We start from the raw sequence: 27,258 nt of genomic DNA, 5'->3' as shown, positions 1-27,258 counted from the left end.
TTAGCTTTGAAAAAGGTATTATTAAAGTTTTGAAGTAAACAGAATACATTATTAAAACGTGTTGGCAATGGTTTGGGAAAAAATGTACAGACTCATATACTTAACCTTTCTGCAGAGACACAGTATATTGGCTTTCATTTAAATAGTTCCATATGAAGAAAAACTACCACACCCCCATATCTACTAAGAATGAACGTAATTATAATAGAAACATTTCATTACCTGCTGAAGCTATTTTTTGGAAAGAATTTAGTGACGGTAGGATTTTTGCTATATGCAAACAAACTATCCAATTTGTTCTTTGTGTTTCCGTGATGCACCATTACATGAACTTCTTCAACTTTGTCATGTTGTCCTGTGATGCAAACTATTTGTTCACCAAAATCAGTGCTGGAAATTGGAGGGGAAAAAAAGGGGAAACAAGGCTCAAATTACCAGCATTGTTATTAATCATCATCTTTATTACGGTAGTGCCTAAGAGACGACCAAGAATGGGGCCTCACTGTGTTAGGCATTGAACAAATGGTAGCACAGTCCCTGCCCCAAAGAGTTTACAATCTAAATAGACAAGGTAGACATGGGAGAAGGGGAGAGGTGTGGGGGAAACACAAGCCCCATGAACAAAGTGATCACTGCAAACGTGCTAGTTCCAAAATTTTGGTTTTTGGGGTGGTCTAGTTAGAAGGGGATCAGCTACATGGAAAGAAAAAGGGAAGGGAAGAGCAGTGAGGGGGATGGGGCAGTGGAGAAGAGTCTAAGAGGGGTGCGGTTGAGTGACCTGAGGTGAAGAGATTGTGAGGAGGGGGATGGAGAGGGTTGGAGCAAACAACCAATCAGTACAGGGCAGAGAAAGTCCAGTCAAAACTCAAAGTTTTCTGTCAGAAGGTTCCTGCTCTGGCTGCTTCTGTAGCTATTCCTACCTGCTGGATTCTCTGGCTGGTTCTTGGCTGCAGTTTACCCTGGCCACATGGCTGGGAATGGTGGGGGGCTGAGGGAAGGCTTTGTACTACTCTGTATTACTGTCACAAAGTGACAAGTTTTAATAAGGGCAAAGCTTCATAAAAAAATAAAAGACAAGCGCTTCCTTCCCTCTTCCCACCCCATCCCTTAATGCCTTCTTATAGCTAACGCCCTCCTACCTTCCATCCTCCCCCACCCGTCCCCTGTGATTCACAGAATAAATAGAAACAACCAAAAACCTACCCCAAAAATTAATGAACAAACAAAATCATGGCACCAAATTAATGTTCACAAACCATCACTCTACGTTTGCACCGCTTCTGTGTTCTATCCCTTTCTCTCACTCTATGTCTGTCTTATCTGTTTAGAAATGGTAAACCATTTGGAGCAGGGATCTCCTCTCACAATAGATTTCACAATGCCTAGCATAGATGAGCTCTGATCTCGGTTGGTGCTAGTGGAGTACAAGTCAATATTATGGAAGTTAAGTGCTGCATACGTACATGTTGCAGGGCACATCACCAAGGAAAACGCTAACATCTTTCTGGGAACCAGTTTCCAGATTGTTCCCAGTGATTGTAAGGATGGTCCCACCAGCTTGGGGGCCTTTTGTTGGACTTATTCCTGTAGGATCAGGTTGCTGTAAGGAAGAAATGGCAACAAATTAATTAAACACATGGGTTTAAGTTTTTACTTTACAATGGAATTATTTACATTTCTAGTGATTACAGACTAAGTTTTCAACAATGACTAGTATTTTTGGATGCCTAACTTGAAACACCTAAATGAAAGCCTGATTTTTAGAAAGAGTTGTTTCTCTGAAAAATCAGTCCCCATTAAGGGGTCTCAATTTGAGGCAATTTTGAAAAGGACAGTATCAATATGGATGTGAAGAATAAAAAAAACTATGAGAATAATAGGGTTATGAACTGATCTTCCACAACAGACTATCCTTCATTAGAGAATGAGGTGATCAACAGGTAATGTTTGTATCCTCTCTCCAACATGCCCTGTGCGATTTTTAGCAAATATATTAGCATTTCTTCTTTTTGATCGGAGTTCGGCCTGCACAGATTCTTCTCCCCATACAGCAATTAGATCCAGTGTCTCCTGTTCGCTCCACGCTGGAGCTCATTTGCGATTCTGGGACTGCATGGTCACCTGTGCTGCTGAGCTCCCCATGCTGACCAAACAGGAAAGTCAAAAGTTCCCAGGGCTTTTCCTGTGTACCTGGCTAGTGCATCGGAGTTCAAAGCGCTGTCCAGAGTGGTCATATTGGAGCACTCCGGGATAGCTCCCAGAAGCCAATACTGTCGATTTGCGTCTGCACTACCCCAAATTCGACCCAGCAAGGTCAATTTTAGCACTACTCTCCTCGCTGGGGAGGAGCACAGAAGTAGATTTTAAGAGCCCTTTAAGTTGACGGAACGGGGTTGGTTGTGTGGACGCATCCATTTTAAAACGGACCTAACATGGCTAAATTCGACCTAACCCCATAATGTAGACCAGAGCTAAGGACTGTATCTGCACCAGAGTGCAGCATCGAACTTGAAGTGTGATTACTGAAGTGTGAAAGAAGAAGGGAAGGGAAGAGCGGTGAGGGGGATGGGGCAGTGGAGAAGAGACTAAGAGGGGTGGGGTTGAGTGACCCGACGGGTAGCAGTCAGGTATTGCAAGCTTCCACAGGGCTATCACCACTGTTAATGGTACCTAAGAATCCCTGTTGGAGCTGCTGTAGGTGGCAGTAAAGAAGGAGACAGAACTTGGACAGAAGTTGCACTTTAATCCCTATTTTTCTAAAGCTCAAACTCATTTACTAACAGCTCCTCAAAGGACTAATTTAAAGACAGATAAAATGGAGAGGCTGAACATGAATATTCAGTACTAAACTATTAAAAATAATGTTCTAAATACTATGAAACCTACAAATATAAGTGCTTACTAGAGATGGCATAACAGCGTGTACTGAACTGCGTATCTGAGATTCTTTGATGTGATCTCTAATAAGTGGGCATTACTTGTCCAGGGTTCATTATGCTAAACCAGGCGGGGAAATGGGTGCCTTGATTTTTCCTGAGGTGTTTCTTAATGGACCAATAAACACGCTCCGGGGTGTCTTCATGGTTTGATGAAAAGCACTTTTCAGAAATGCAATCACGTTGGCTGGTGTAGTACAAGATCTTTTAAATCTCTTGCTGAATGTTGAGATGGTTTCAATATGTACTTGCAATATTAATTGCATTAGCCTTGTTTGAAAGCAATAAGCATCAAATTATCTGAAAAGAAGGCAGCCTGATACCACAGCTGGTATCAAAATGAACTACCAACAGGAGAGAGAGGTTAGATACTTAGTAACTGCACAACACTTTTGCTTTGGGGATCTTGGCACACTTTACAACTGTTGAGAGGGCTGGCTTGCTGTAATGCTGGTTCTAGGTTCCCTATAATTCCCAATTCCCACCCCACCCCTTCCCATGGCATCCATGTCTGATCCAAAATGTTAAGATGCAAACAGATTGAAAACGGCTCATGCTACTGCATGTGTGCCAAGCATGTATTATCAATACAGCCTACAAAGGCATGTGGATGCAGAATCAGGAGTGGAACAAGCAATAGTCACAGTATACTTTCTCTCACATTAGCACGAGCATTTTCAAAGGCAGCCTAAACCTTTACAGATGGCACTGGCCCAGGAGGTAAGTCCACTGCATGGTCTACGCGATGGTATTAAGTCCAGCGATAGCCTTTATACAAGATGCTACTTGGAGGCTCAGCTTGTCTCTATAGATCCAGTATTCTTGAGAGGAAGGTGAGTCTTCTCCCCTGGTGTAGGGCCATGCTGACAGAATGACAGACATGAGCACTTGTGGTTTATTCTCGGATTCTTTCCAGTCTCTGTCTTGAAACTAGTACATAACTGGCTTGGTTGATTCTTTTTCTATCTGTCTTTGTTTTCTAGATTTCTGTCACGTTCCCATATTCTTGTTCAGTTACTATATATTCCTGCTGCCAGGCTGCTCTGGATAAGGAGTCAGTTCTGTACATCTAAACTGTAGCACTGCAGTTTCAGTAGCAAACACTGAAGGTGTTTTGGGGTTGCTAGCAGTGGTTTTTTAAAAATGTTTAGTGGTTTATAGTCATTTTCTACTTCAATGGTTTGCCATCCTTGAACATGCAAATGTAAAACTTTTGAAAATGATATGAAAATGAAAATGATATGAAAATGATCTCAAGACATTGCGTTTCAATTTGAGTCTCTTTTTCCATTGGTGACTAGACATTTTTGTCTCTTTTGTACGAGCGATACCCCAAGCCCCACCACACTGACATTGTGTAGGAGCCTCTTCACAACATAGTATTTCAGGATTGGATACTTAGTCACCAGCTTTCTGATACTTGTGATGGCTGCGTCGTGATGAGGTAACCATCGTGCAACTTCGCAACTTCGTCCAGTAGTTGCCTAAAGTGTTTGCACACATGTGAGAGGCTTGGGAGAAACTATCAGCTTGCATATCCTAATAATCTCTGAACTGATTTAATATCTGTAGGTTGGGCAGCCACTGTATTGCTTTTATGTTTTCAGGGTCAGGTCTTAGAACTTGCAAGGTCAGCAAATGTCTTGTGTATGGTAAAGCAGTCAATCTTCTTTTTTCAATTTTAGGTTTACTTCCCTGGCTCTCTGTAGCAGATAGATGAGGTTGTGGTTGTGATCTACCACAGCTACTGCCATGTCGTCTCCATTTCTGTACACTAGAATGTCTTCAGCTATGATGCTGAGCCTGCAAATCCTGTTAGTACATCTCATTGGCAGTGTCAATATTCGTTTGCTGCATGTTTGATTCTCAATAACATTCTCAGTCATCTGTATCTACCTGCTGGCGTCCAAAGTGTGGCTCCGTATCTGTTTTCCTTATGCAGTAGCACTTGCCAATAACGGTCTTTGGCATCAAGTACTGAGTATATTTTTGCTTTTTGCTAAGTCAGGCAATATTTCTTCAATTGTAGGCATGTGGTTGTGAGCTCTTGTTAGTACCTAGCTTAAATTGCTTGCATCAATGCAAATACACAGCTTGCCTGGCTTCTCGGTGACTACCATGCTGTTTATCCAGCTTGTGGGCTCTGTGACTAACAAGGATGCCTTCTTTTCCACTTGCTTTACTACTCCCATTTTTTCTTCTTTATGTAATGGGTGCTCTGCAAGGCAGATGCTCTATTGGCTTAATTGTTTTATCTATTTCTAGGTATAACATTCCTTGAACATCTGGGATGTCTTCCGATACCTCATGGTAAGTTTTTAGCGGCTTTGTTGAAGGGATGGCAGAGTACATTGCCTACTCTGGGTATGTATGGTTGCTTGTGTGTCTATTGGTTGAATTATTTGTCCAAAGTTTAGTGTCACTATGTTAATCAATTTGCTCATTTTAGCTGAAACTGGTAGCTTCTATGTTCTTTAACTTTCTACTCCTGGGGGAATCATGTTTGTTGTCTGTATTGTTAATGACATACTTGCTGACAGATATTATGAAATAAATTACCAAAATAATTGAAACTGGTATGATTATATTGTGTTATTTTGACAAAATATGCAGAAATTTAAAATATTGTGTGCAGAATATTTTATTTTTTGGCACAGAATTCCCCCAGAAGTAGTACTCTTAGTAGTTTGATATTGTGACTCACTGCCATAGTAACAAGCAACCAGACAGATAAAGGGAAAGAAAACTGGTTTGGCTTTTCGCTGTTCAGGTGCTGCTATTTCATTTGTAAAGACGTGTAGAGCTGTCAGTATTCCAGATGTTTGGGATGGCTGGACATTGAGAAATTAGAAGGAGCATTTTATTTCCATTGTACCAGTAATGGCTATGTTAAAACTGACAGAAAATGTTCAAGTCATTGTTAACCTATGCCTGATTCTGCTTACACTGAAGTCAATGCCAAAAGGACTGGTGACTTCAGTGGAGCAGGGCTCTTAACAGTTAGTTTCAAGTGGAAAGGTTGGTAGTAATTTACAAGGTATGGAAGGAATTTTACTGCACCTAGTCACATATGAAAGGATGCTATAAAAGGGAAGAGACTAGAAACATTTGACAACATGCAAGCCTTTATGTACAACAGACTGCTACAGAGGGGAACTGAACTGGTCTGTGTTGTCTTTTATTTCATTAATTTCCTATTGTAATGCTACGCTTATGTTCTTGTGTAACCATAACATTTTTTAAAATGATCACTGAATGTTTAACTTTAATCTATTTGACATGCTAGGGGTGCTCTAAGCGGATTACAGACGCACATTACCATCTTTCCCAGTAGGAGAACAGCAGGTTAATGTATCCAAGAAAGAATCAGTAAAAATACATAACTGTAGAAATACACAGCAGAAATTGTATTTATTTTAAAAGAGGAATTTTTTTCCCATGTGTAGAAATACTGAATAAGTTGGATACTTTTAAAACAAAACAAATGTCTTCTTTCTACTTAAAAAGTCTGACGAGCATTCTTGTAGAGTACCTACCCACAGACAATGAATAAATAAGATCCAAAACCATGCCAAAACAGAAGCTTTTAAGACCACATAAACAGACTAGATTGTCTGTTTTGATCTTCTGTTGCCACTCCAGAAGCCAGAAAGGACCATTCCACCCTTGTAGATGTGTGCAAGCATGTGTGACACCTACATACTAATTTTATTCCTTCTGTCAGAAGCGGTCTGTGTTTCCTCATGGAAAGAGAGGGAAGACAAGCCAAACAAGAGGTTGGCATCTCAGCTTAAGGCACACAGCATTACCCTTTCAGATTTGGTGCTACTTGGCATTGCTACACATTTTGTAAGTAGAGCCATGTTGGAGATATGAAGCCTCCCAAGTATTATTTCTTTTCCCATATTCAGGATTGTTTTTTTTTCAGCAACGGCTTGCTCATTTCTATCATACTTTAAAAAAAAACACCCTAATCTCATAACGCAAACAGACATATAGACCGGGACACCGTCTGTCTTGAATTTTCAGACACACTGCTCAGCTAACGTCTATGTATAGAAGGTTCCTCGGGAGCAAAGGCAAAGCAGTTAAAGAGTCTCTCTTTCCTTTTAGTACTAAAGAGCAGAGGCTGCCCACCTCTTCCCTCAGGTCTGAAGAGGAGTTAATAAGCAGCTCGGAACCATTCTGAGGTGATGGGAAGAAAGGTCTTCTAAACATAGAAGGCTGGTTAAGACTCCTCTTTAAAAATAAACTTTTATTTTGCCCAGTGTTGTCACACAATCTAGCACAGAATGCATTACAGCTAGAAGGATGGTACAATTATGGCAAAATCCACCCAGCACAATAAGTTCTTGTGAAGCCCTCATCCCTTTTATGCTCTACTGATATAATCCATGCTCCAGAAACCTTTATATTACAACTGTGATAGATGAGATATGGCAGTCTTGGGAACTAGTGGAGATATCCAGGTAAGGAGAGTTGATGATCAATGCAGGGAAGTTTCATGGAAAAATGAGATATATGAAGTGTGGGGGGGCTTTTGGCAGTAAAAAGTGGGAGCAAAGGAGTGGACCTAGAAAGAGAGGATCTACAGCTAGCGAGAGGAGGAGCTGTGCTGGAAACAGTGAGTTGACTTGCCTTCTCTCTACAAGGACCCTACCCTGCTCCACTGGCTGCCATTTTAGACTTGGCTCACCTTCCACTGCTGGGTCCCACTTCTTACCTCACATTTGTTGTCCTGCGTTTCTGAAGAGTTAATAGCATGAAAGTTAAAAGTGCCTGGGAGGAGAGGGGGAAGGACAGGAGTAAAACCCAGCCCTTACATGCTGTGTTTTACAGGCTTTACTTTTAACCTATCAAATCTGATAATGGGATTATTTAAATCTCTCCATTATAATAGATCCATATTATCTTCTAGTGCCCACACATATACAACTAACGCCACTGGAATCTACAACACAGGCTACTAAAGCCATAGGCTGCAACAACTGCAACTAAGCACCACACTGGGGCACAGCAATTAAGATGCAGTTGAGGACTTTCCTTCAGTATAGTGACAAATCAAAGTAAATAGCTTGTCTAATGTGCTGCACATCATGCTGTTTGTGGCACTGCTTATTTCTGAGCATGCCGTGCTTTTGAACAAAACAATTTGTTGAAAAATACTAAATTAAAATGTGCAGTGTCATTACTTATTCTTCAGTGGCTACACATTAATTGTCATGATTAAGACTACTGGCTAATCTAAACACACTGATGAAAAAAAAAACTAGTGCAATTACCATGTCTAAAGAATGCCTAATTTTTTCAATGTTGACTTTTTTGTTCATCAGTGACACAGTACCTAGGTTCATTACAGATGCTTTTTCTCTACCATAGTTTTCATCATTTGAACTGTGGACAGCATTGTCCTATTTCAAGGCTTTGTATCTGCTGTTCAGAGGGATCTTCATTGCTTCTAGTACATATTAAAACCTTTGAGTGTGTTTTCCAACACACATGAATGAGCAAAGACCAATATTTCTGTTTCTGAAATAAAGTCTATAAAATACAATCACTTCTGTTTGTCCCAATGGTAAATTAAAAACAAGAAACATGTAGAACACTTATAAAACATACTTACTTGGTATGTAAATTGTACTTCATTTGTTGAGCTACCTCGTTTTCCACTTATATCAACTTCAATTTCACCGTGTAAGGGTTTTGAGACGTTTCCAACTTGACACACAATCCTAATCAGAAATAGTGTACCTGTAAGTTTATAACTTTCTCCATTTTGTCTGTTGAAAAAAGTGAATCTTAACACACACGTAAGGCATCACTTTGACAACACTAGAATCTGAAGTCTTTATTTAGCTACCATATGTAGCACAAGAAGAAGTGAAAGCTTCCTCACCATATCTCACTATACCTCAACCTGTCATGAAGAGACCATCCCCTAAGGATGCGAGAGGATAGCTCAGTCCTCTATCCATTAGGACCAAAGCTGTGGACCGCCAACTCTACACAGTGGCTACTAAGCAGCTATTGAATGGCAGTGACTTTTGGTCACTATTGACAGATAAAACTCACACTAGTAATCAAGTAGCACACTAAAGAGCACTTCTTGGTAAGTTTCTCTCTCTTTTTTTGGTTCTTTCAGTCTTGAGATAATTGCTATTCTTCTTTAAAAAATGTACTATTGTCTATTAAGAATTAAATATCAGAATCGCTCTTCCCAGTATAATGTACTTAAATTAGGACCTAAATAAAGGGTTGTCAAGTCCTACAGCAGATTACTCCAGAATTATCTGTCGGAGTCCTGGCACATGGACAAAATTTTCCAAATTCTTGTAAGCCTTGGCTTATGTATTGCTGCTGGAGCCTGCACTCAGTTCCTCATAATTTTGACTTGAAAGCTATGTATCCTTGAAAGTTATGTCTTCTTGTCAGGCACAGAGAGGAAATGTTACCTTCAGAAGAATTTGCAAAATGTGTCACCTACTAGAAGTTGAAAGAGAGAAGTGGTCATTATAATATAAAATATGCAGTGGTGCTGTTAGTAGTGGCAGGATAACAGGGATTTTTTTTTAAATGGGTTTGTATTGATGTATAACAGTGTCTTTAATCTGAGAATCAGCAATCCATTTCCAGAGGTAGGTAAGTAGGAGTATCCCTCTATATTACACGGGGAAACAGAGAGAAAGAAAGTGTGTTGTCCAAGGTCACACAAAAAGTGAATAGTGGAGCTAAAAAGAGAACCCAGGTCTCCTGATACTCTCTTCTCTACTGAATAGACAATATTGTCTCCTAAAACATCTAACATTTTACTAAAGAAAAGGTGAAACAATGGGAAGGATTGGATGCTTTAGAAATCTTCAAAAAAGGAAAAATGTAAAACACAAAACAATGTGCAAAGAGAATGGAAAGTGGCACTAAAAGAAAGTTACAGGCATATGTTCTAAATTGTTTTTTGAATACCTTATTTTTTCAACCCTTATACACACCTAGATTTATAAATAAATTAAAGTATGCAAGTTGTATACATTCATTCCTTTTACCACACTGGTAGAGCTAAGCAAAGTAGAAACATTACTGCGATACAAGGATACAATCACCTAAAATCTGGCTTCCCCTCCAAGTGCTTAAATCAAAGTTTTAGAAAAGGCACAAAACCAAGGACATTGGGGGAATTCTTGTATGGCTATACTGTGCTTCTGATGCTTCTGCAAATACTTTGGGATGGGAAAGAAAGAGGTGCATCCGAGGGTGATGTTGCATGCATGGGTAAGTGTAAAAACAGCCACTGAGAAACTGGTGTATAGAGAGATTTCTGTTCTGACCAAAAATTATTCTCAAGATTCTTGGGACCTAGGGTATGTCTACATTGCCTGACATTCAGACAATGGGAGTTTGAATAGCAGTGCCCACCCCCACACTTAGAACTATGGGGCAGCGTAGAAAAGCCCGGAACATCTGAATCCATTAACTGAGTTCTCAAAAACTAGCCACTACCTAAACATCTCAAAAGTTCCTTTAAACAGATTAAAATATGAGGAGTTACTGTAATACAGTTAAAATAACCCAAAAGAGAGTCAAGTTTCAACTGCATAATTTTAAATATAAAAAATTATCATCAGTCATCTCCGTTCAATTGTATTGCTTGCTTCTACTAATATCACCACCTATTCCTTACATAGCACTTTTCATCAGCTCATCTCAAAACTGACTTCATCTTGAAATTATTTGTTTGACAAGACTTGGGCTAAATAGCTAAGATGCCTTTAATTTAAACAACAAACAGATAGTTTTGAGACATATGTAGTAAATATTCAGGACAGCTTTTCAAACCAAAAGAATCAATTACAAGCTTGAAAATGCACTCTTAATGTGACAAATCTGTTTCTGTATATAAGTCGTTATATAACGGGTGGCCAAAATTACTGGCCCTCTGAGCTGCGTACAATCTTCAGCAGTTCGAGAGCTAAGGCACTCCTGCTGAAGCCCCAAACCCTGGAAGGTGCACCCGGGAGGGCTGAAGCCCTGAGAACCCCTGTCCCCACTGGACAGAAGCCCCTACCTCACCATCCCATCGCAAGGCAGAAGTCCTGAGCTCCCCCCCGCCCCACCACAAGTCTGGTAGGCGGAGAATGGGGGAGAGTGTGGGGCTTGCAAGCCACACTTTAATGGTAAAAGAGCCGCTCTCAAGTCACAGTTTGGCTACCCGTGTTATATAACATGGTTTTGTATAAATCTTGAGAGAGATGTCAGTTCTAACAATTTTAAGTAACACTGTATTACTGCCTCTTTGTATGAATACTTCCTGATAATTGCACAGAAATCCTTTTTCTAAAATCTCTCACAGAAAACATCACAAGTACCTGGTGGAAACAGAGTAGAACTTCTCTCTGAAAAGGCATTTTGTGCCTGCCACGGTTATACTTTTGACATCCTCAGCTTTTATACCCAAATTAGATCCCATTATGGTCAGAAGGATTCCACCACTTAGTGGCCCAGTCTTTGGTTCAATCTGTGAGGGGAAAAAAGAAATTACAATGATGGCGCTGCTCTTACATATGGTTTAAATCCACAACACCTTGCAGTCTGTTAAAAATACAGGTGTTGTGTTTTTTACATAGGCCTCATAAAAAAGAGGCTAAGAAACCTCTTAAATTACATGCTCAGTTAAAAGTACAGAATCTATAGTAACCTGTTGTTGATTTGAAATCTATAATAACAATACAATTCTATGAGAGAGACAAGGTGGGTTAGGTAATATCTTTTATTCGACCAATTTCTGGTGGTAAGAGAGAAGCTTTCAAACTTACATGGAACCTCACCCAACTTGTTTCTCTAATATCCTGTGACCAACATGCTATATAACTGCAAACATAGAATTCTATAACAGTTTATTACAACAAAGACCCCCAGCAGACTATATTATATACAAAATTCCTGGCTGGTGTTTTATCCTTTTTATTATTTTGTTGTGCTTATTTTTCAGAATATCACATTCTTTAAATGATGTATTGAGACTTATTAGGTTGAATCACACCACTTTGGAGAGCATTTCTAGCTAATTCAAGAGCATTTGCATTTATCCTTCCTGTTGTGTGCATGTGTATTTTTGTTTTGTTTTGTAATCATTTCTGCTTTGGAGGATTGTATCAGATGCCCAGTAGACTCTGGGACACAAAGAATGGTGCACAGAGGCCTATCACAGACACTTCTGCTAACCTGCTATCCCTCCCTATTGTATCAGATGAGAGGCGGCAACATTATTGATCATATTTGTGATTGAAAATAAAGACCAAAAAGGGTAGAGGTGGATTTCCACAGCTTAGACAAGCATCTGAATTTGAACACTTATCTGAACCTTCCAACGTTTTGATAATTCACCTGTCTAGCAGTTTCTGTGTAGGAGTTCCAGAAAGCCCGTTCAGATTTTTAATCTTAGAGAACTGGAGCCTATTGTACAGCATTTCAGACAGCTGCCCTGGCAGGGGAAGGCATTTAATACCTCGTTGAAGGACCATCACTGAAGAACTAGGACTATCAACTTTGAACGACACCTACTAGCCCATCCTCATGCAACAGTGGTCTTTCTAGATGGGGAGATGCATGCCTGGTGGACATGGACCTTCACCATTGGAACCCACAGTGCAGAGACTGAGGCCATACGTAAGAGCAGAGTTCTGCTCTGTGCGGGGACGCGACATACAGGAATTTGCTACATATATGAACTTGCAGGAAGCGGAGGGCAGGAGGGACTCAGCCAGGCCTGAAACACTGATGATCCACTGTTTCATAGAAGGGGTGAGCTTAGTCTAAGGGAGGGTGTATCTCACGGCTTTTTGTTCATTTCAAAGATCTACAACTTTTGAGTGCTCCAACAGTAAAGTCAATGTGGATAAGAAATTCCTTTGCTAAGCCTGTGTTCCTTGTTTTCATGGAGGAGTGTTCATGTTTCATGTTGTCCCTGAAGGAGTTAACTGAGAAACCGAAAGCACCCACAGCCTATGTGCAGGTTGGTGGGAGCATGTGTAAGCAACTCTGGTAGGAGAGTTCTTGGGAGGTCTCAGATGCTGATCTCAGGGTCAAGAGTGGGTGAACGGAGGAGTCCCAGATCACCAAAAAGGCATCAGACAAGAGGTCTGTGCCCAGAAGCATACCCTGGACTCCCAGAACTAGAAAGAGTGACTAGATTTCACCCAGACCCAGACGGCTTGGAAGCACATGTGACCCAGTGATCAGATCTGCTTCAATAGTGATGACAATTATAGTGCAGGCTACAGGCTCAGTTTGAAACACACTTTTTGACAGAGATGACAATATCCTGGACAAACCTCCTGGAATTAAGATAAACATTACTGAATTAAGTTTAATACCTCTGGGGTTCATTGGATTAAAAATGCAATTGTGTATGTGTTATTGTGGAATTATATGTAATTTCTCTAAGATATGAATTAATGCAATCTCTGAGATATCATGTGAACTTCAAAAAGACCGCGTTGAACAATACAATTGACACGACTGATCTTTTGGGACAACGTGTGTGAATTGGAATTCCTAAGAAGTACTGGTAGGAGGCGTGTTGGGTCCCTTCTGGGAGCAGCAGGGCCAGGGTAGACTGGGAGCCTGACTTGGCCTCACTGTGCCGCCGACTGGGAGCCACCGGAGGTAAGTGCTGCCCGGCAGGAGGCTGCACCCCAACCCCCAGCCCCCTTCCTGGTGCCAGCACCCTGAACCCCAACCCAGAACCCTTCCCAGTGGCAACACCCTGTAACCCTCCTGAACCCCAACCCCCTGCCCCAGCCCTGACCCCCCTCCCAGGGCCCATACCCCGCACTCCCTCCTGAACCCCAACACTCTGCCCCAGCTTGGAACCCCCTCCTGCACCCAAACTCCCTCCCAGAGCTTGCACCCCAGCCCCCTGCCCCAGGGTCAGCCTAGAGCCCCCTCCTACACTGCAAACACCTCGGCCCTAGCCCAGAGCCCGCACCCCCTCCCAAACTCCAACTCCCTACCCCAGCCTGGTAAAAGTGAGTGAGGGTGAGGGAGAGCGAGTGACGGAGAAGGGGGGATGGAATGAGTGGGGCGGGGCTTTGGGGAAGGGGTGGGGCCTCAGGGAAAGGGCAGGGTAGATCCTGGGTTGCCCTCAAATTCAAAAAGTGATCTTGGGTGTAAAAATGTTGGAGAGCACTGGTGTAGAGTGTGCTCTACAGCATGCTTGGGTAACACAGAGCTCAGATAAGAATAAATCCATACTAGTCAAGTAAACCATGCTAACTCCCTGGTACCAATCACCATGTTTAAGTAAGTACTGCTAGCATGGTACAATGTGGTAGATCTCTCTTGTTAGCAAGCTTTGCAGATACACCACGCCAATACCAACTCCTGGCAGCTAATTTAAAAACTTACTTAAATGCTTTGAGAAACACTTCTTTCAGTATGCAATGTTTTCTTCATGAAAAGACAATACATTGGTAGGCAAAAAAAACAATCTTACCTGAGTAATGACGGGATGAGGGCATGTGTTCGTAGGAGAAGCTTTACACAGGTTCTCATAAATGCACTTGCTTGGCTTTCCCTCTTCTTCACACCAGACGCATTTGTAGCCAGGATCAGCCGCAAGACATAAGCTGCAGTCACTTCGGCCATAAGAGCAGTTGTATAAAGTCACTAAAATGACAATTATAAAAAGATGTACAAGTGCAGTGTCAAGCCAATTATTGTTTCAAGGATATGCTCTCTTTTAACAAGATGATGGGGAAGAAAAACCATAATGCTGTGGCCAGAGTCTTCCCATTCAATAGGCCAATCCTGCCCAGAGCACAGTGTATTTAACTACATAAAAGGTATTTACTGAGAACCAAGAAGCTCTATTTACTTATTTACTTTCTGCCAATTTAGCACAATAAAAGCTTCCATGCACAGGCTTTGAACAACCTACCAATTATTTAAAATTAGAAATCCAAATACAGCTCAATCTGTTCACCCATTGTACCAGGGAGTAGCTCTTCAAATACTACAACCCCCGTACATCAGCCTATACATCTATTCAAAGGCCAGCTGAAACAAACGGGCCTTTCAGGTGTACTGAAAGTTATTAAAAATCCAGGCTATTTCCGATAGGAGAAGAGAGGAGGGTATTCCAGAGTCCAAATTCCCAAGAAGAAGGCCTCCTCTATAGTATTGAGGGTAATCTAGCATCAGCACCTCTGCTGATCACAAATGTATCAGTGTATCACAGGGAGAGAGAGTCTCTCATGTAGGGTGCTCCCAGGTCATTCAGGATTTTCTAGGCCAACACTTTAAAAATCTCCATGGAAGCAATCTAGTCGTTTTTGAATACCAAGGCAGTTCTCCTTAATTTATTCCTGGCCTTAAAATTATTCCCTTTTAGTAAGTGAACTGTCTCATGGTTTTCAATTCTTTTCCTTCTGAGTTGCCACCCCCTAAGTATGCACTGTCCCTTCTGCAAAAAATGCAGTTAAATCCCAATGTGTAACCTAGCAACTAACACAGCCAATCATCCCATAGAGACTGTAGCACAACTGTCATGCTGGCTAGCTACTGAACAGTGCTCCTTTTATTGAACCATGCAGCAACAGTCCCAGAGAAGCAAAGTTTACCTTAGACCTTAGGGTTGTCTGTGCAGTACAGCAAAACAGATTAGAAGGATAGAACCGCTCTAACTGCTCCATGTAGACCCTGCTGGCACAAACTAAAATGTACCTAGTTTATGTTAAAGTGCACAGAGTGCTCTACAAATCATACCCCTTCAATGTGCTTTGCCAAGACCACAGAGATAGGCCCTTAGTCTCTGTTGTGATACATAATCAGCACACAAAATCACCCTTAGTACGTAAAGCTCAAGCCTAGCTACGCAGCCAAGCATTACAGCACCATGAGAAAAGCCCAGGTTTGGAAGACAGCTTTTGGACATGCACTTGATAGCTACTATAGTGGAAACTGGATAGGTTGAAGAGGTGCCACACCATCTCAGGACAGAAGGGGTACGTAAGCAGTGCAAGCAACCCTGTAGAGATCTTTCTTCTTGCTAGTCAGTTTACCAAGTGATATTAATGAAAGCACTGGAGGAAGGTACTTCCTTAGAGTGAAGTGCAGCAAGTAATCATTGCTGAATGGAGGCTGAGGAAGGAGGTTTGGGAGGGAGAGGAGAATGGCTGCTTTTGGAATGCATAGGTTAAGTCCATCCTCAAAAGGTCTGACTGAAAAGGGCATGCACTTGCCCTTCTTTAGCTCCTAGAGGATTAGAACTCTGGGTAGAGCATCAGCTAAATTACTCTCCAACTTCTACCATTTCAGTGCACTTTTATTTACTGGAAAAGAATAACAGAAGATACTTAATTTAATAATAAGCAATTAGGCACTGAAGTAACAGCAATAGGTTTTTAATGCTAATTCCAAGAGGCTACCATATCAGATTACTTTTCTAACTCAATAGTAATGTAAAAACACATTTTCTCCATCTCTGTCCTCAGTAGTGCAGTGATGTCTTTGTTAGGCATGCACAATATAATGGTGCCCAGTAGAGCCAGTCTCTCTGCAACACGTACATTGAATGACGTCAGTATGGTTCTTCCGTGGAGAGTGCCTTTTTAAAAACAGCACCTTCTAAACAGCAGATGTGCTTGCCGCGTGTATTCAGAGCCCCAGCTGGTGACTTCCTCAAATAAATTGGTTAGTCTCTAAGGTGCCACAAGTACTCCTTTTCTTTTTGCGAATACAGACTAACACGGCTGTTCCTCTGAAACCCATTTTCATTACTGTGCAGCATTAATACAGTTGAGAGTGAAAGACCTGGATTTTACTCCTTCTTGTGCACTATCAATGATAGTTTCTATAATTCAACCAGTTGTACCAGTGTGAACCCATTCAATGTAATGGGGTTGGACTGGTGGTCGCTGGGTGCCTACGGTGGGCTGCAGGACCCTTGTTACTGCTAATGATGAAACAGTAGGAAAAGACCTAACTTGACTGAGATTTCATGTTGAGTTTGCAGTATTAAGAGTTATGGGAGGGGTGAGGAGAGTCTCTTTTTACTTGTACACCTAGCTAATTTGGTCTGAAAACCACTTAGATATGGAGCCTCTCAGTCACTGAGTCATTTTAAACAGTATTTATTTACTCATTCATTCTGCAATTAAAAAAAAAAAGCAAATTTAGTGCTGGGGAAAAGGTGCCAGACTGACAACCCCACTTTAACAAGAGAATTAACACTTCCCTTTATCCTTGGAACAGACAGCACAGGCTGCAGCAGGGAAAGCTTTTCCCACATCTACAAACATGAACATAATTTGCAAGATGTAACAGATTGCTTTCTTAATCCAGCACTCATAAACTGGTAATAGTTTGCACAGGAACTTTAACAAGTGGGGTTGTTAATTCCTCCCTTTGCCTCCACACACCCTACAATCTCCACCCACACCACCACATGACAACCTGACAAAGCAAAGGAACATATTTACTGAATTACTTCGTCATCCTTCATTGGCTAGAACAGGAGTCTCGCTCCCTTTCTCTGCAAACCAAGGCAGCACAGCAACATCTTGAAGTCTCTTACACCCAGAGGTGTGAAAGGGACAGGGAAAGACAGAGTCTTAAGTATTAAACAATCCTTCACTCCCTGACCAAATCATTAAATATAGGAGCAGCAATCCACTCATTAGATTCAGACTTATCCATCACCTTTAGATCCAAGCTGTGAAGTAACTGGTAACAAGGACAAAAACATGAAAAGGATAGATATATTGGATTTCATACTGTTCAAAAGCCCCCAGTGGTCTGAGATTTAAAATGCTATCATAACTTAGTATTTGTGTTGTACAAAGAAGAGGCTTTTTTTTTTTTTTTTTACACACTGGAGAGTTCAAAAGTGCTGGAATTGAAATAATTGAGTACCTTCTGAGCAAAGTCCATTCCTCCAAAGTCAGTTCCTTTCAAGGTGCAATGTGATGTTTAAAAAACATTATGCTATGGACTTCACACGGTAAGGACATTTTAAAGCAAGGGAGAATTTGGATAAAAACATTCATACAAAAGAGAAAAAAAAAGACATTTTGCCAGTATTTTTCAGCCTTTGTGATTATTGTAGATGTGTATTTGAACAAGAGCCTTCCTTTAATAATAACACTGCTTCCTTTTTTCTCTTTCTTTCTTTCTTTCTTTTGCACCAGATCCTGTAAGATTCTGGATTTATAACATCATAATTCTTTGGAATGGAAATGTTGATGCTGCACTGTTACAATGTGATTTCCCCATAAGAGGACAAGAAATGGCACGAGTTAACAACTGCTCTCAGCCATGCAGAGGCAACATAGGGTAATCCCTCAAACTCCACTGCTTCTGTGTTGCCTATACAAAATTAAACTGTTTAAATATTATTATATACCAGGAATAATGTATAAAGATATTTATCTGCATGGGGACATTACTCATGAGTGACATTAGTCTCATTCATATGGACTCGTAGTAACAAGCACTATATCTGGTAAAAAGTGTTTGCAGATCTTAATCTGAGAACTGTTATGGGGGAGGTGGGGTATCAGGGCACCCACATGGAGCCCATTGTTTTCACTGGAGCTCTGCCAGCACCTAGTAGCTTACAAGACCAGGACCATAGATTTAACAAACATTTTTTGTGCCATCATAAATTGGAATAAATAAATAAATTTAACTAAATGAAAAAGTCATTTATGGCAGGGCTCGTGACTTTGCATACTTTTTGTTGCCACAGAATACTTCTGTGGCTTTTCATTGTCAACCAAACTGAAGACTGCAGAATCTATCATTGATGACGATGCATGAGCCAGAACACAGTTTTAGACTTCAGATCTCTGGTGAGGTTTGTAGAGATGACAGTAAGAAAAGCCACCTTTTTACCCAGGAAGGGACTAAGTTTGCTATCATATTATTGAGATATAACAAGGGAACCTCACAATGCCATTTTTAAAAGAGTTGCTTTTCAGAGCAGAATCAGATTTAAAGATATTTTTTATATAAAACTTTAAATATATAAAATTTTAAAGATGTTATCAACATTGACATTTAATTTATGCAGCTGTATTAACACTTTTGCCCTGTCATTTAATTACATGCTTTACTAAAACCAGTAAAACTTGAGACGGTTACATTCTTGGAGTCATGAAGATAAAATTTATTATGGGAATAAATCTCAATTTACTGTAATTTCACTCCCCATGAGTCCCATAATTCATACTTACCCATGAGTTTACTGTCAATCTTGACCTTATCTGTTTTAATGAACAGATTAAGTGGTAGAGTTTCATTTGCGCCATAGGAAAACTGGAAAAAGATGACACAGGAAGACATTTGCATCTGCTTATTTTAATTCGGAAGGTTAATTTTTGTGTCGCATAATTCTTAACATGATCTATGAGGATTCAGAAAGCATCTAAAACATTTCAAATCTATGCTCTGTTTCTGTTCTTAGCCAAATGTATTGAGCGAAACTTTTGGTAATTAACTTAATTCATAACAATCAGAACCTAGAAGGGTTAATGGAGAGCAGTACTGAGTTGCCATTGGATCATCAATTTTCATGATCTGATTTATATTTAGAGGTAAGTATCCAAGTAGCTAGCATATTGCATTTAGAGAGTTTCAGTAACTCCTTGAAATTGCCAGCTTTAGACTTGCTAAACCAGAGGTGGGCAAACTACAGCCTGCAGGACTGTCCTGCCTGGCCCTTGAGCTCACGGCCAGTGAGGCTAGCCCCTGCCCTTCCTCTGTTGTCCCCACTCCCCGCAGCCTCAGCTTGCTGGGCTGCCTGCACTCTGGCCTGTCGCTCCTGCCGGGCAGCACAGTGGTGTGACTGGCTCCAGCTCCTGCTTGCTCTGAGTGGCACGGTAAGGGGACGGGGAGCAGTTGGATAGGCATGGGAGGCCTGTCAGGGGACAGTGAGGGGTCAGATGGGGGGGGTCCCGAGGGGCAGTTAGGGGAGGGGGATCTTGGGAGGGGGTAGTCGGGGACAAGGAGCTGGGGGGTTGGATGAGTTGGGGGTTCTGGGGGTGGTGGTCAGGGGATGGTGAACGGGGGGGTTGGATGGGTCGGGGGTTCTGGGGGTGGTGGTCAGGGGATGGGGGAACGGGGGGGTTGGATGGGTCGGGGGTTCTGGGGGTGGTGGTCAGGGGATGGTGAACGGGGGTTTGGATGGGTCGGGGGTTCTGGGGGTGGTGGTCAGGGGATGGTGAACGGGGGGGGTTGGATGAGTCGGGGGTTCTGGGGGTGGTGAACAGGGGACAGGGAACGGCGGGGGGAGCGGGGGGTTGGATAGGTGTGGGAATTCCAGGGGCCTGTCAGGAGGCAAGGGGGTGGATGGGTGTTAGGGCAGTCAGGGCACAGGGAGAAGGGGAGGTCGGATAGGGGGTGGTTAGGGGCAGGGGGTCCCAGAAGGGGGCGGTCGGGGACAAAAGAGTGTGTGTGTGTGTGGGGAGGTTGGATGGGTCAGGAGTTCTGAGGGGGGCAGTCAGGGGGTGGGAAGTGGGAGGGGTGGATGGGGGTGGGGGCCAGACTGTTTGGGGAGGCACAGCCTTCCCTACCCGGCCTTCCATATAGTTTTGCAACCCTGATGTGGCCCTTGGGCCAAAAAGTTTGCCCACCCCTGTGTTAAACTCTTCCTTCCCAAGCCAGCAGGATGTATTATTCCTGACAATATAGCATAATCACTCAATGTGCTAAGGAAAGGTCTGATATTTCTTCAACAGTGTAGCACCCTCCCTCTTCCTAACTATACACACTCTGGCTAAATAAGGACTAGCATTCAGAGGCTTTGAAACAAATCATACTTCTTGTATTTAAAAGAAGATGGTCATAATATGAGGCCTCAAAAAGTGGGGGAGACGAAGAAGAAAACACTTATCATATAAATCAGTGTAACAGCTGCATAGACATTAATCAATCCTCAAAAGAAAAAAAGAATCTTGTGAGGTGAGCTAGTAGGCCTTCAGCTTATTTACTCAGGAGTTTTCCTGAGCAGGATAAAGTCTATAAGTCTAATTTATAACTTGGTAAACAGAATAATAGAACTTTGCATACATTTTCTCTTTTCTGAAAAGGCACCCAGAGACTGAGTGCACTTAATTCCAGTGAACGGTGAAATTTTTACAGACCGAGAAACGAAATCACAGGAAGGTCAATGAGTCAGTGGCAGGGAAGAATTCAGGAGCCCTGTCTCTAAGTCCAATATTCGATCAGGCTGACCAAGCTGAATCAAAATCATATGGCCCAGAGTTTCCATAGGCACAGTTTAATGAATGCATGAGCTGCATACATGCTGAAATCACAGCTAACAGGAAGAAAAAAAGACTAGGGAATTCAGGAACTACAATTCCAAAAGTTGTAGGCTTTTGCCTTTGGGCGAAGGAGAAGAACCTTCATTACAGGTCTGTAATTAGGGTTTATCTCCTTTGAAGGCCAGCCACGTGCACATACTCTGTATTACAACAGGACAAAACATTTTATATCTTTTTTAAACAAACAATTTTTTTTAATATTTACCTCTTTGGTTTTGAATGAGAAATTTCCATCATTTGATTTGTCAACAGGAGCCTCAAATTCAAACTGGTCATTTCCAATCTTAAAAGATCTTCCCTATACAAGAGAAATGGTCAGCTTAGAATTTTTACAGTACCACTGAGCTTAATAAAAAGTAAATAAGCAATATGATGCTCAGCACTGACAGGGATAAGATCAGGTGTTTTGGTTACTCAACTCTCCAGTCCTGTTGCAAGGGTAGGTAAATCACCTTCTCCGGCTGCTGCCATCCAAATAATTTGAGGCCTAAGAGATGCCCAAATTTGTTTTATATGTAGCTGTGGCTCAAAAGCAGTAGTCATAGCTAGCTTTGGGGGTCACAAGGCTTATGTAACTAATAGCAGTAGCAAGAAGCAGCAATGGTTTTCTCTTCCTGTTGTACTTTATCCATGACAAAAATGGGGAGAGCCGGAGAGGACAGTCTTTCATCCACCAGAAGATTCATGGAAGGGCTGGGTGTGAGGACAGACACAGGAGGCAATGCCCTCCACTGCAAATCCCAAGAGCATTGTAATATTATTAAGGGAGAAGGACCTTTTCCTCCACATAACAAGATCTTATGGGCTACCAAGGGAGGAAAATGGGCTACCAAGCTCCAAAAAGGCTTCTCCTGAAGCTTTAAATAAATAAATAAAGGCAGTGGCAGGAGAATGTCCCAGGACTTCACTGCTGAATAGATCAAAATGTCTTCAATATAGTGAACAAGATTTATTTACAGAAACTAAAAACAAGGCTCCCTGACCAATGCATTTAAACATCAAAGCCATGAAGACAAGGCCTCTAGGGTGGTCTAAAGTTTTCTGTTAAAATTGGTTTTTTTTTTTTAATGGAAAATTGGATTTTTGACAAAATGAATTTTCATTGAAGTGTCTGCTTTCCACTGACTGTATTTTTTAACAAAAAAACAAAAACAAACCCCACCAGAAGCTGCTAAAGAATATTCTACCTTAAAATATTTCCTCAAATATTTCACTACAGGAAATTTTGAGGAAAGCAAAAATAACTTCCTGACTAGCTCTAAAAACCACTCTTTCACCTCAGACACCATTCACCCAACCCCAAGACACACAAAGGACTGCCTTACTCCAAGTTGTACAAGGTTTTTATACTCATCCAATTGCTAAATTTCATCAGAGATCTTCTTTCTAAAGGAATATTGCCTGACACTTTCCTTACTCATCTCCACTTTATACTACAATACACAATAATTTTTTTCAATAATCTTCAAATTATGTTGCTGAAGCTGTGTTTCAGCCTCTCACATTCCTGACAGAACAACCCAGGAAATGGTGTATGTTTACATGTATGTGATGACTGCTATCTTGGTTGACATTAACGACTGAACTAGGCACCTCCAGAATTAAAATGCATCTCTACAGTTTGAGGTAAACAACCAAGCTGCCTAACTGAGGACTATCAGAGACTTGAACATATAGGACAACACACACTGACCAGTGGTTTACATATGAATGTTTACAGAAGAGGATGGCACATCCAGACAGGAGAATCTTGTATCCAAGATTCCATGGTGGAAAAACAAACTGAACTGTATGTGAGGGCTATCTAGCACACCTTTAATGTGGAGCCTTCAGTTCTTCACATTGTGAAAACCTGCCTGGCTTTTGAGTACTCAGATTAAATTTTCTCTTAGAATTTAAAAGTAAAACAACTGACCAGCAGCCAATTCCCAATTCAGCACCTGTCTCAACTGCTTGTTCTGGTAGCAGTTTTCCCCTGAGGTACTGTAATAGCTTGGATTTACTTTAACATCCTACTGAATTTTTTCAAAGAGAGAGACAGAAAAACAGCAGTTTCCCCTATTTAAAGCAACCTAAAGATCCATTGTTTGCTCTTCAACAAATGCTTCCACCAGGAGCTCCATTTAGTGAGGAGCATTTGTCCCCAGGTCAAGAACTTGTTTGGTACAGATAAGAATCCAAAATAAAAATCTTATAGTGTGTGATTCATCCATCCCCAGCCTATTACAAGAATTATGAACAGCATTTTCAAAAGTATCCTCTCTCCTCGCTCACTGGGAGATAAACAGGCATCAGCCATAAGAACTAGAGATCCCAAATCTTCATCTCTCTTCTGAATGCACCTCTCTTCCATTCTTATTTTTGATGGAGATATTAAAACTCACTATAATGGTTGGCACCTCAAAATACCACAAAGAAAGGAAAACTTCCTTCACCTTTGAGGGACCTGTCATTTGTCATTGCAAAGACACCTCAAATAGGCAATCCAGGAGAAACATAATGGATATCCACTGGGGTACTAACCAACAAGAAAAAGGTTAAAAAAGTTCTGGTAGCTGCCAGGTCCCCAGCTCTGAAATTTTCATCATTCCAGGTACCCCCTATCAAACTCATTTGGCAGGGGTATCAAACTCATTCTGCACAAGTGGCCAAATTATGATCTATGGGTCACATCTACAAAACTAGGACCAACACTACCCTTGATCCATCCTGACGTCAATGGGAGGTTTACGCCAAGATCACTGTAGAATATGGTCCCTATTTAGCAACTGAACTTTTAGTGAATAAAGTTTCTCCTTCATTCAGCTTCATTCCTATTTCACCTTTGATTTCTGAAAGCAAGTACAGAGAAAAAAAATGTATCCTGGCAGTGCATGGGTTACTCATTTATGGGCAGCCTACAATAATTAATAGTTACACATACATTTTAAATGGGAGGGGTTTGAAAGCAGTAACATTACCCAGAGGAAACATATACTAATGTCTTAGGAATTTAGGATGAGCGCTGAAATTAAACTATAAGTCAAATGACTACTTGGAATTAATTCATTTACCTGATAATTCTCTAGATTCTTTCCTTCAAAATGAACTATTGTTGGGAACTCCATTGGTATTATTGGAGGGTTAGGATTTAGAAACTGTGGGCATTTTTCCTCCTAGGGAGATAAACATTTAAAATAAAAATCTTCCATCACAACAAATTTCAACAGCCTTTTGACAAAGGCATTCTTGTTTTGAAGAACTCCATGCTTAAAATAAAGTGACAGATTTGATTACACCCTTTCAAATTAGACACACTAAAAATGACTACAGCATATGCCAAAGCTGTAGATGATTATCTTTCCCAGCCCTGAAATCTTATTCTTCCCATTAAAGCAAAACAGTAAAATGAACAAAAATATCCCCTAAGAAATTATTCTATCTTGCTTCCCCTCCCTAATCACACCTCTACATTCCCAACCCCACTTAGAGTCACAAAAAAATTGCATTTCTGAAGTTAACTTTAGAATCGTGATTTTTATTTAATACCCAAGTCCAACCAACTGATCTGGTAGCAATGCTAAAGAAAATATGAAAAAGTGTTCAAATAAAACCTGTTTATTCTAATTTTAAATTTTTACCATATTTTGTTTGATCACATCCTTTTCCAAAGATGAGTCTTCACAGATATGATTCTTCCAGTCCCACCGGCAATTCCATCTACTGCTTGCACAGGAATAACATCTACAAATATAACGTGAGGGGTCATGACAAGACCCATGGTTTTTTTTTTTTTGGTCCTAAACATTCATATTTCATTGTAAAAAAAACCAAAACCCAACAAACTCCATTTTTAGTCATAGAAAGTAGAGCAATTTGCTACAAAATCCCTACTATGCTGAGTTCACAATTTCATAGTGAGAATAATTAAAGAACCTAGTCTGGTAACTTGCCTCTCCTGAACAGCAGCATGCATGAAAAAGCCACAACATGGATCACAGGAACTTTGGGCCTGAATCTGTGAGGTCTGAAAGCCCTGGACTCCCAGGTAGGTCAAGTTTGTGCTTGCAAATCAGATAATTTAGATGTCTGATTCTACAGTTTGAGTCTGCAAGTTGGATGCCAACAGGACTTATCAGGGAATGCTGACTGTGCCAGAGGATCTGCTACAGAAGGATTCAGCTGTCTTAACTAAACCGTTCAGTTACCTGAACACATACAGCATGATGCAACAACTTAAGTTAAGAAGATAAAATACTCACGGCAAATTTGCAGAAAGATTCATTGCTTCTTCACAGTCATAGAAAGGATATGTAGCTGATGCAAAAAACATCTTTTCCTCTCCGAAGGTTAATGTTAGTGAAACTGAAACGTGATCTGTCAAAAAAAAGTAAATAAGTTGTTGAATACTTTAGCTCTTGTGTAGAACGGTGCAATGACTGTGTGCTTGACTGGTTGTTTGAAAAGTGTGAATTGGGAGTGCTTTGTTCCAGGTGAGCCTTGAGTGGGCCTGACTGTTATAAAAAGCCAGTCAGCTGCGAACCAGCTGAGCGGTGAACAGCAGAGAGGCTAACAGAGGGAGTTCGCCTGGGGAGACCCCACTGAGGCTTACATCTTGCTGGCTTCTCTGAGTAGTCACTACAACTCCTGAGGAAGCTCGTAGAAGGAAGGTAATATGGATGGGGAGTGTTCAGCTGTTGTGACCTGCACAGGATGTGCCATGTTTGTCTTTCTTCCACAGGACAGAAGCCACTTTGTCTGTACAAAGTGCAAGCTGGTCTCCATATTGGAAGAGAAGGTTCACGATCTGGAGAAACAAGTATCGAACCTGCACTGCATAAGAGAAACTGAAGATTTCCTGGACAGACGTCAGGATATGCTTCTACAGACACAATGTTCTGAAAATTCAGAGCAGGCTGTGCAGTGGGGACAGGACGATGGTGAAGAAATTTGGCGAAATGTGACCTCCAGAAGAAGAAAGGGGAGCGTCCATGTACCAGCAACGCAGATATAGGTAAGCAACTGTTTTCATGTTCTCTCCACAGGTACTAATACGAAGAGTGGACCAGATGATACATCTGAGGGAAGGGAACAGAAGGAGACTCCACCAACTGGAAGGCATGAGATGCACTGTCCCAGGGATGGGGGTTCCATAACCACTGCTCCCAAGAGAAGGAGGCGGGTGGTGGTGGTCGGGGACTTTCTCCTCAGGGGGACTGAGTCATCTATCTGCCGCCCTGACCGGGAAAACTGAGAAGTCTGCTGCTTGCCAGGAGCTAGGAGTCATGATGTGACGGAGAGACTGCTGAGACTCATCAAACCCTCGGATCGCTACCCCTTCCTGCTTCTCCATATGGACACCAATGATACTGCCAAGAATGACCTTGAGCGGATCACTGCAGACTACGTGGCTCTGGGAAGAAGGATAAAGGAGTTTGAGGCGCAAGTGGTGTTCTCATCCATCTTCCCCGTGGAAGGAAAAGGCCTGGGTAGAGACTGTCGAATCGTGGAAGTCAACGAATGACTATGCAAGTGGTGTTGGAGAGAAGGCTTTGGATTCTTTGACCATGGGATGATGTTCCAAGAAGGAGGAGTGCTAGGCAGAGACGGGCTCCACCTAACAAAGAGAGGGAAGAGCATCTTCACCAGCAGGCTGGCTAACCTAGTGAGGAGGGCTCTATCTAGGTTCACCGGGGGAAGGAGACCAAAGCCCTGAGGTAAGTGGGGAAGTGGGATATCGGGAGGTAGCACGAGCAGGAGAGCGCGAGAGGGAAGGGTTCCTGCCTCATACTAAGAAAGCAGGACAAACAGCAAGTTGTCTCAAGTGCCTATACACAAATGCAAGAAGCCTGGGAAACAAGCAGAGAGAACTGGAAGTCCTGGCACAGTCAAGGAATTATGATGTGATTGGAATAACAGAGACTTGGTGGGATAACTCACATGACTGGAGTACTGTCATGGATGGATATAAACTATTCAGGAAGGACAGGCAGAGCAGAAAAGGTGGGGGAGTTGCATTGTAT

The 27,258-nt window shown here is 41.6% G+C and overlaps 1 protein-coding gene across 7 annotated transcripts in view; it reads right to left on the bottom strand.

Annotated features, from left to right (window-relative positions):
• Positions 1-27,258, bottom strand: part of PLXNB2 (plexin B2) — a 325,760-nt gene that overhangs the window by 39,012 nt on the left and 259,490 nt on the right. For all 7 annotated transcript variants that reach the window (XM_073328266.2, XM_073328265.2, XM_073328269.2 and 4 more), the window contains 10 exons: positions 25,498-25,612; positions 24,877-24,979; positions 24,310-24,411; positions 21,462-21,554; positions 19,166-19,247; positions 14,425-14,597; positions 11,297-11,445; positions 8,560-8,668; positions 1,464-1,600; positions 223-390 (listed from right to left, as the gene is read on the bottom strand). In XM_073328266.2, coding sequence (XP_073184367.1) covers positions 223-390; positions 1,464-1,600; positions 8,560-8,668; positions 11,297-11,445; positions 14,425-14,597; positions 19,166-19,247; positions 21,462-21,554; positions 24,310-24,411; positions 24,877-24,979; positions 25,498-25,612 — 1,231 coding nt within the window. The remainder of the gene's footprint in view (positions 1-222; positions 391-1,463; positions 1,601-8,559; positions 8,669-11,296; positions 11,446-14,424; positions 14,598-19,165; positions 19,248-21,461; positions 21,555-24,309; positions 24,412-24,876; positions 24,980-25,497; positions 25,613-27,258) is intronic.

The sequence above is a fragment of the Lepidochelys kempii genome, chromosome 1 (genome assembly GCF_965140285.1).
Source record: "Lepidochelys kempii isolate rLepKem1 chromosome 1, rLepKem1.hap1, whole genome shotgun sequence".
Classification (NCBI taxonomy): Eukaryota; Metazoa; Chordata; order Testudines; family Cheloniidae; genus Lepidochelys; species Lepidochelys kempii.
This window is presented reverse-complemented; position numbering and strand designations above follow the sequence as displayed.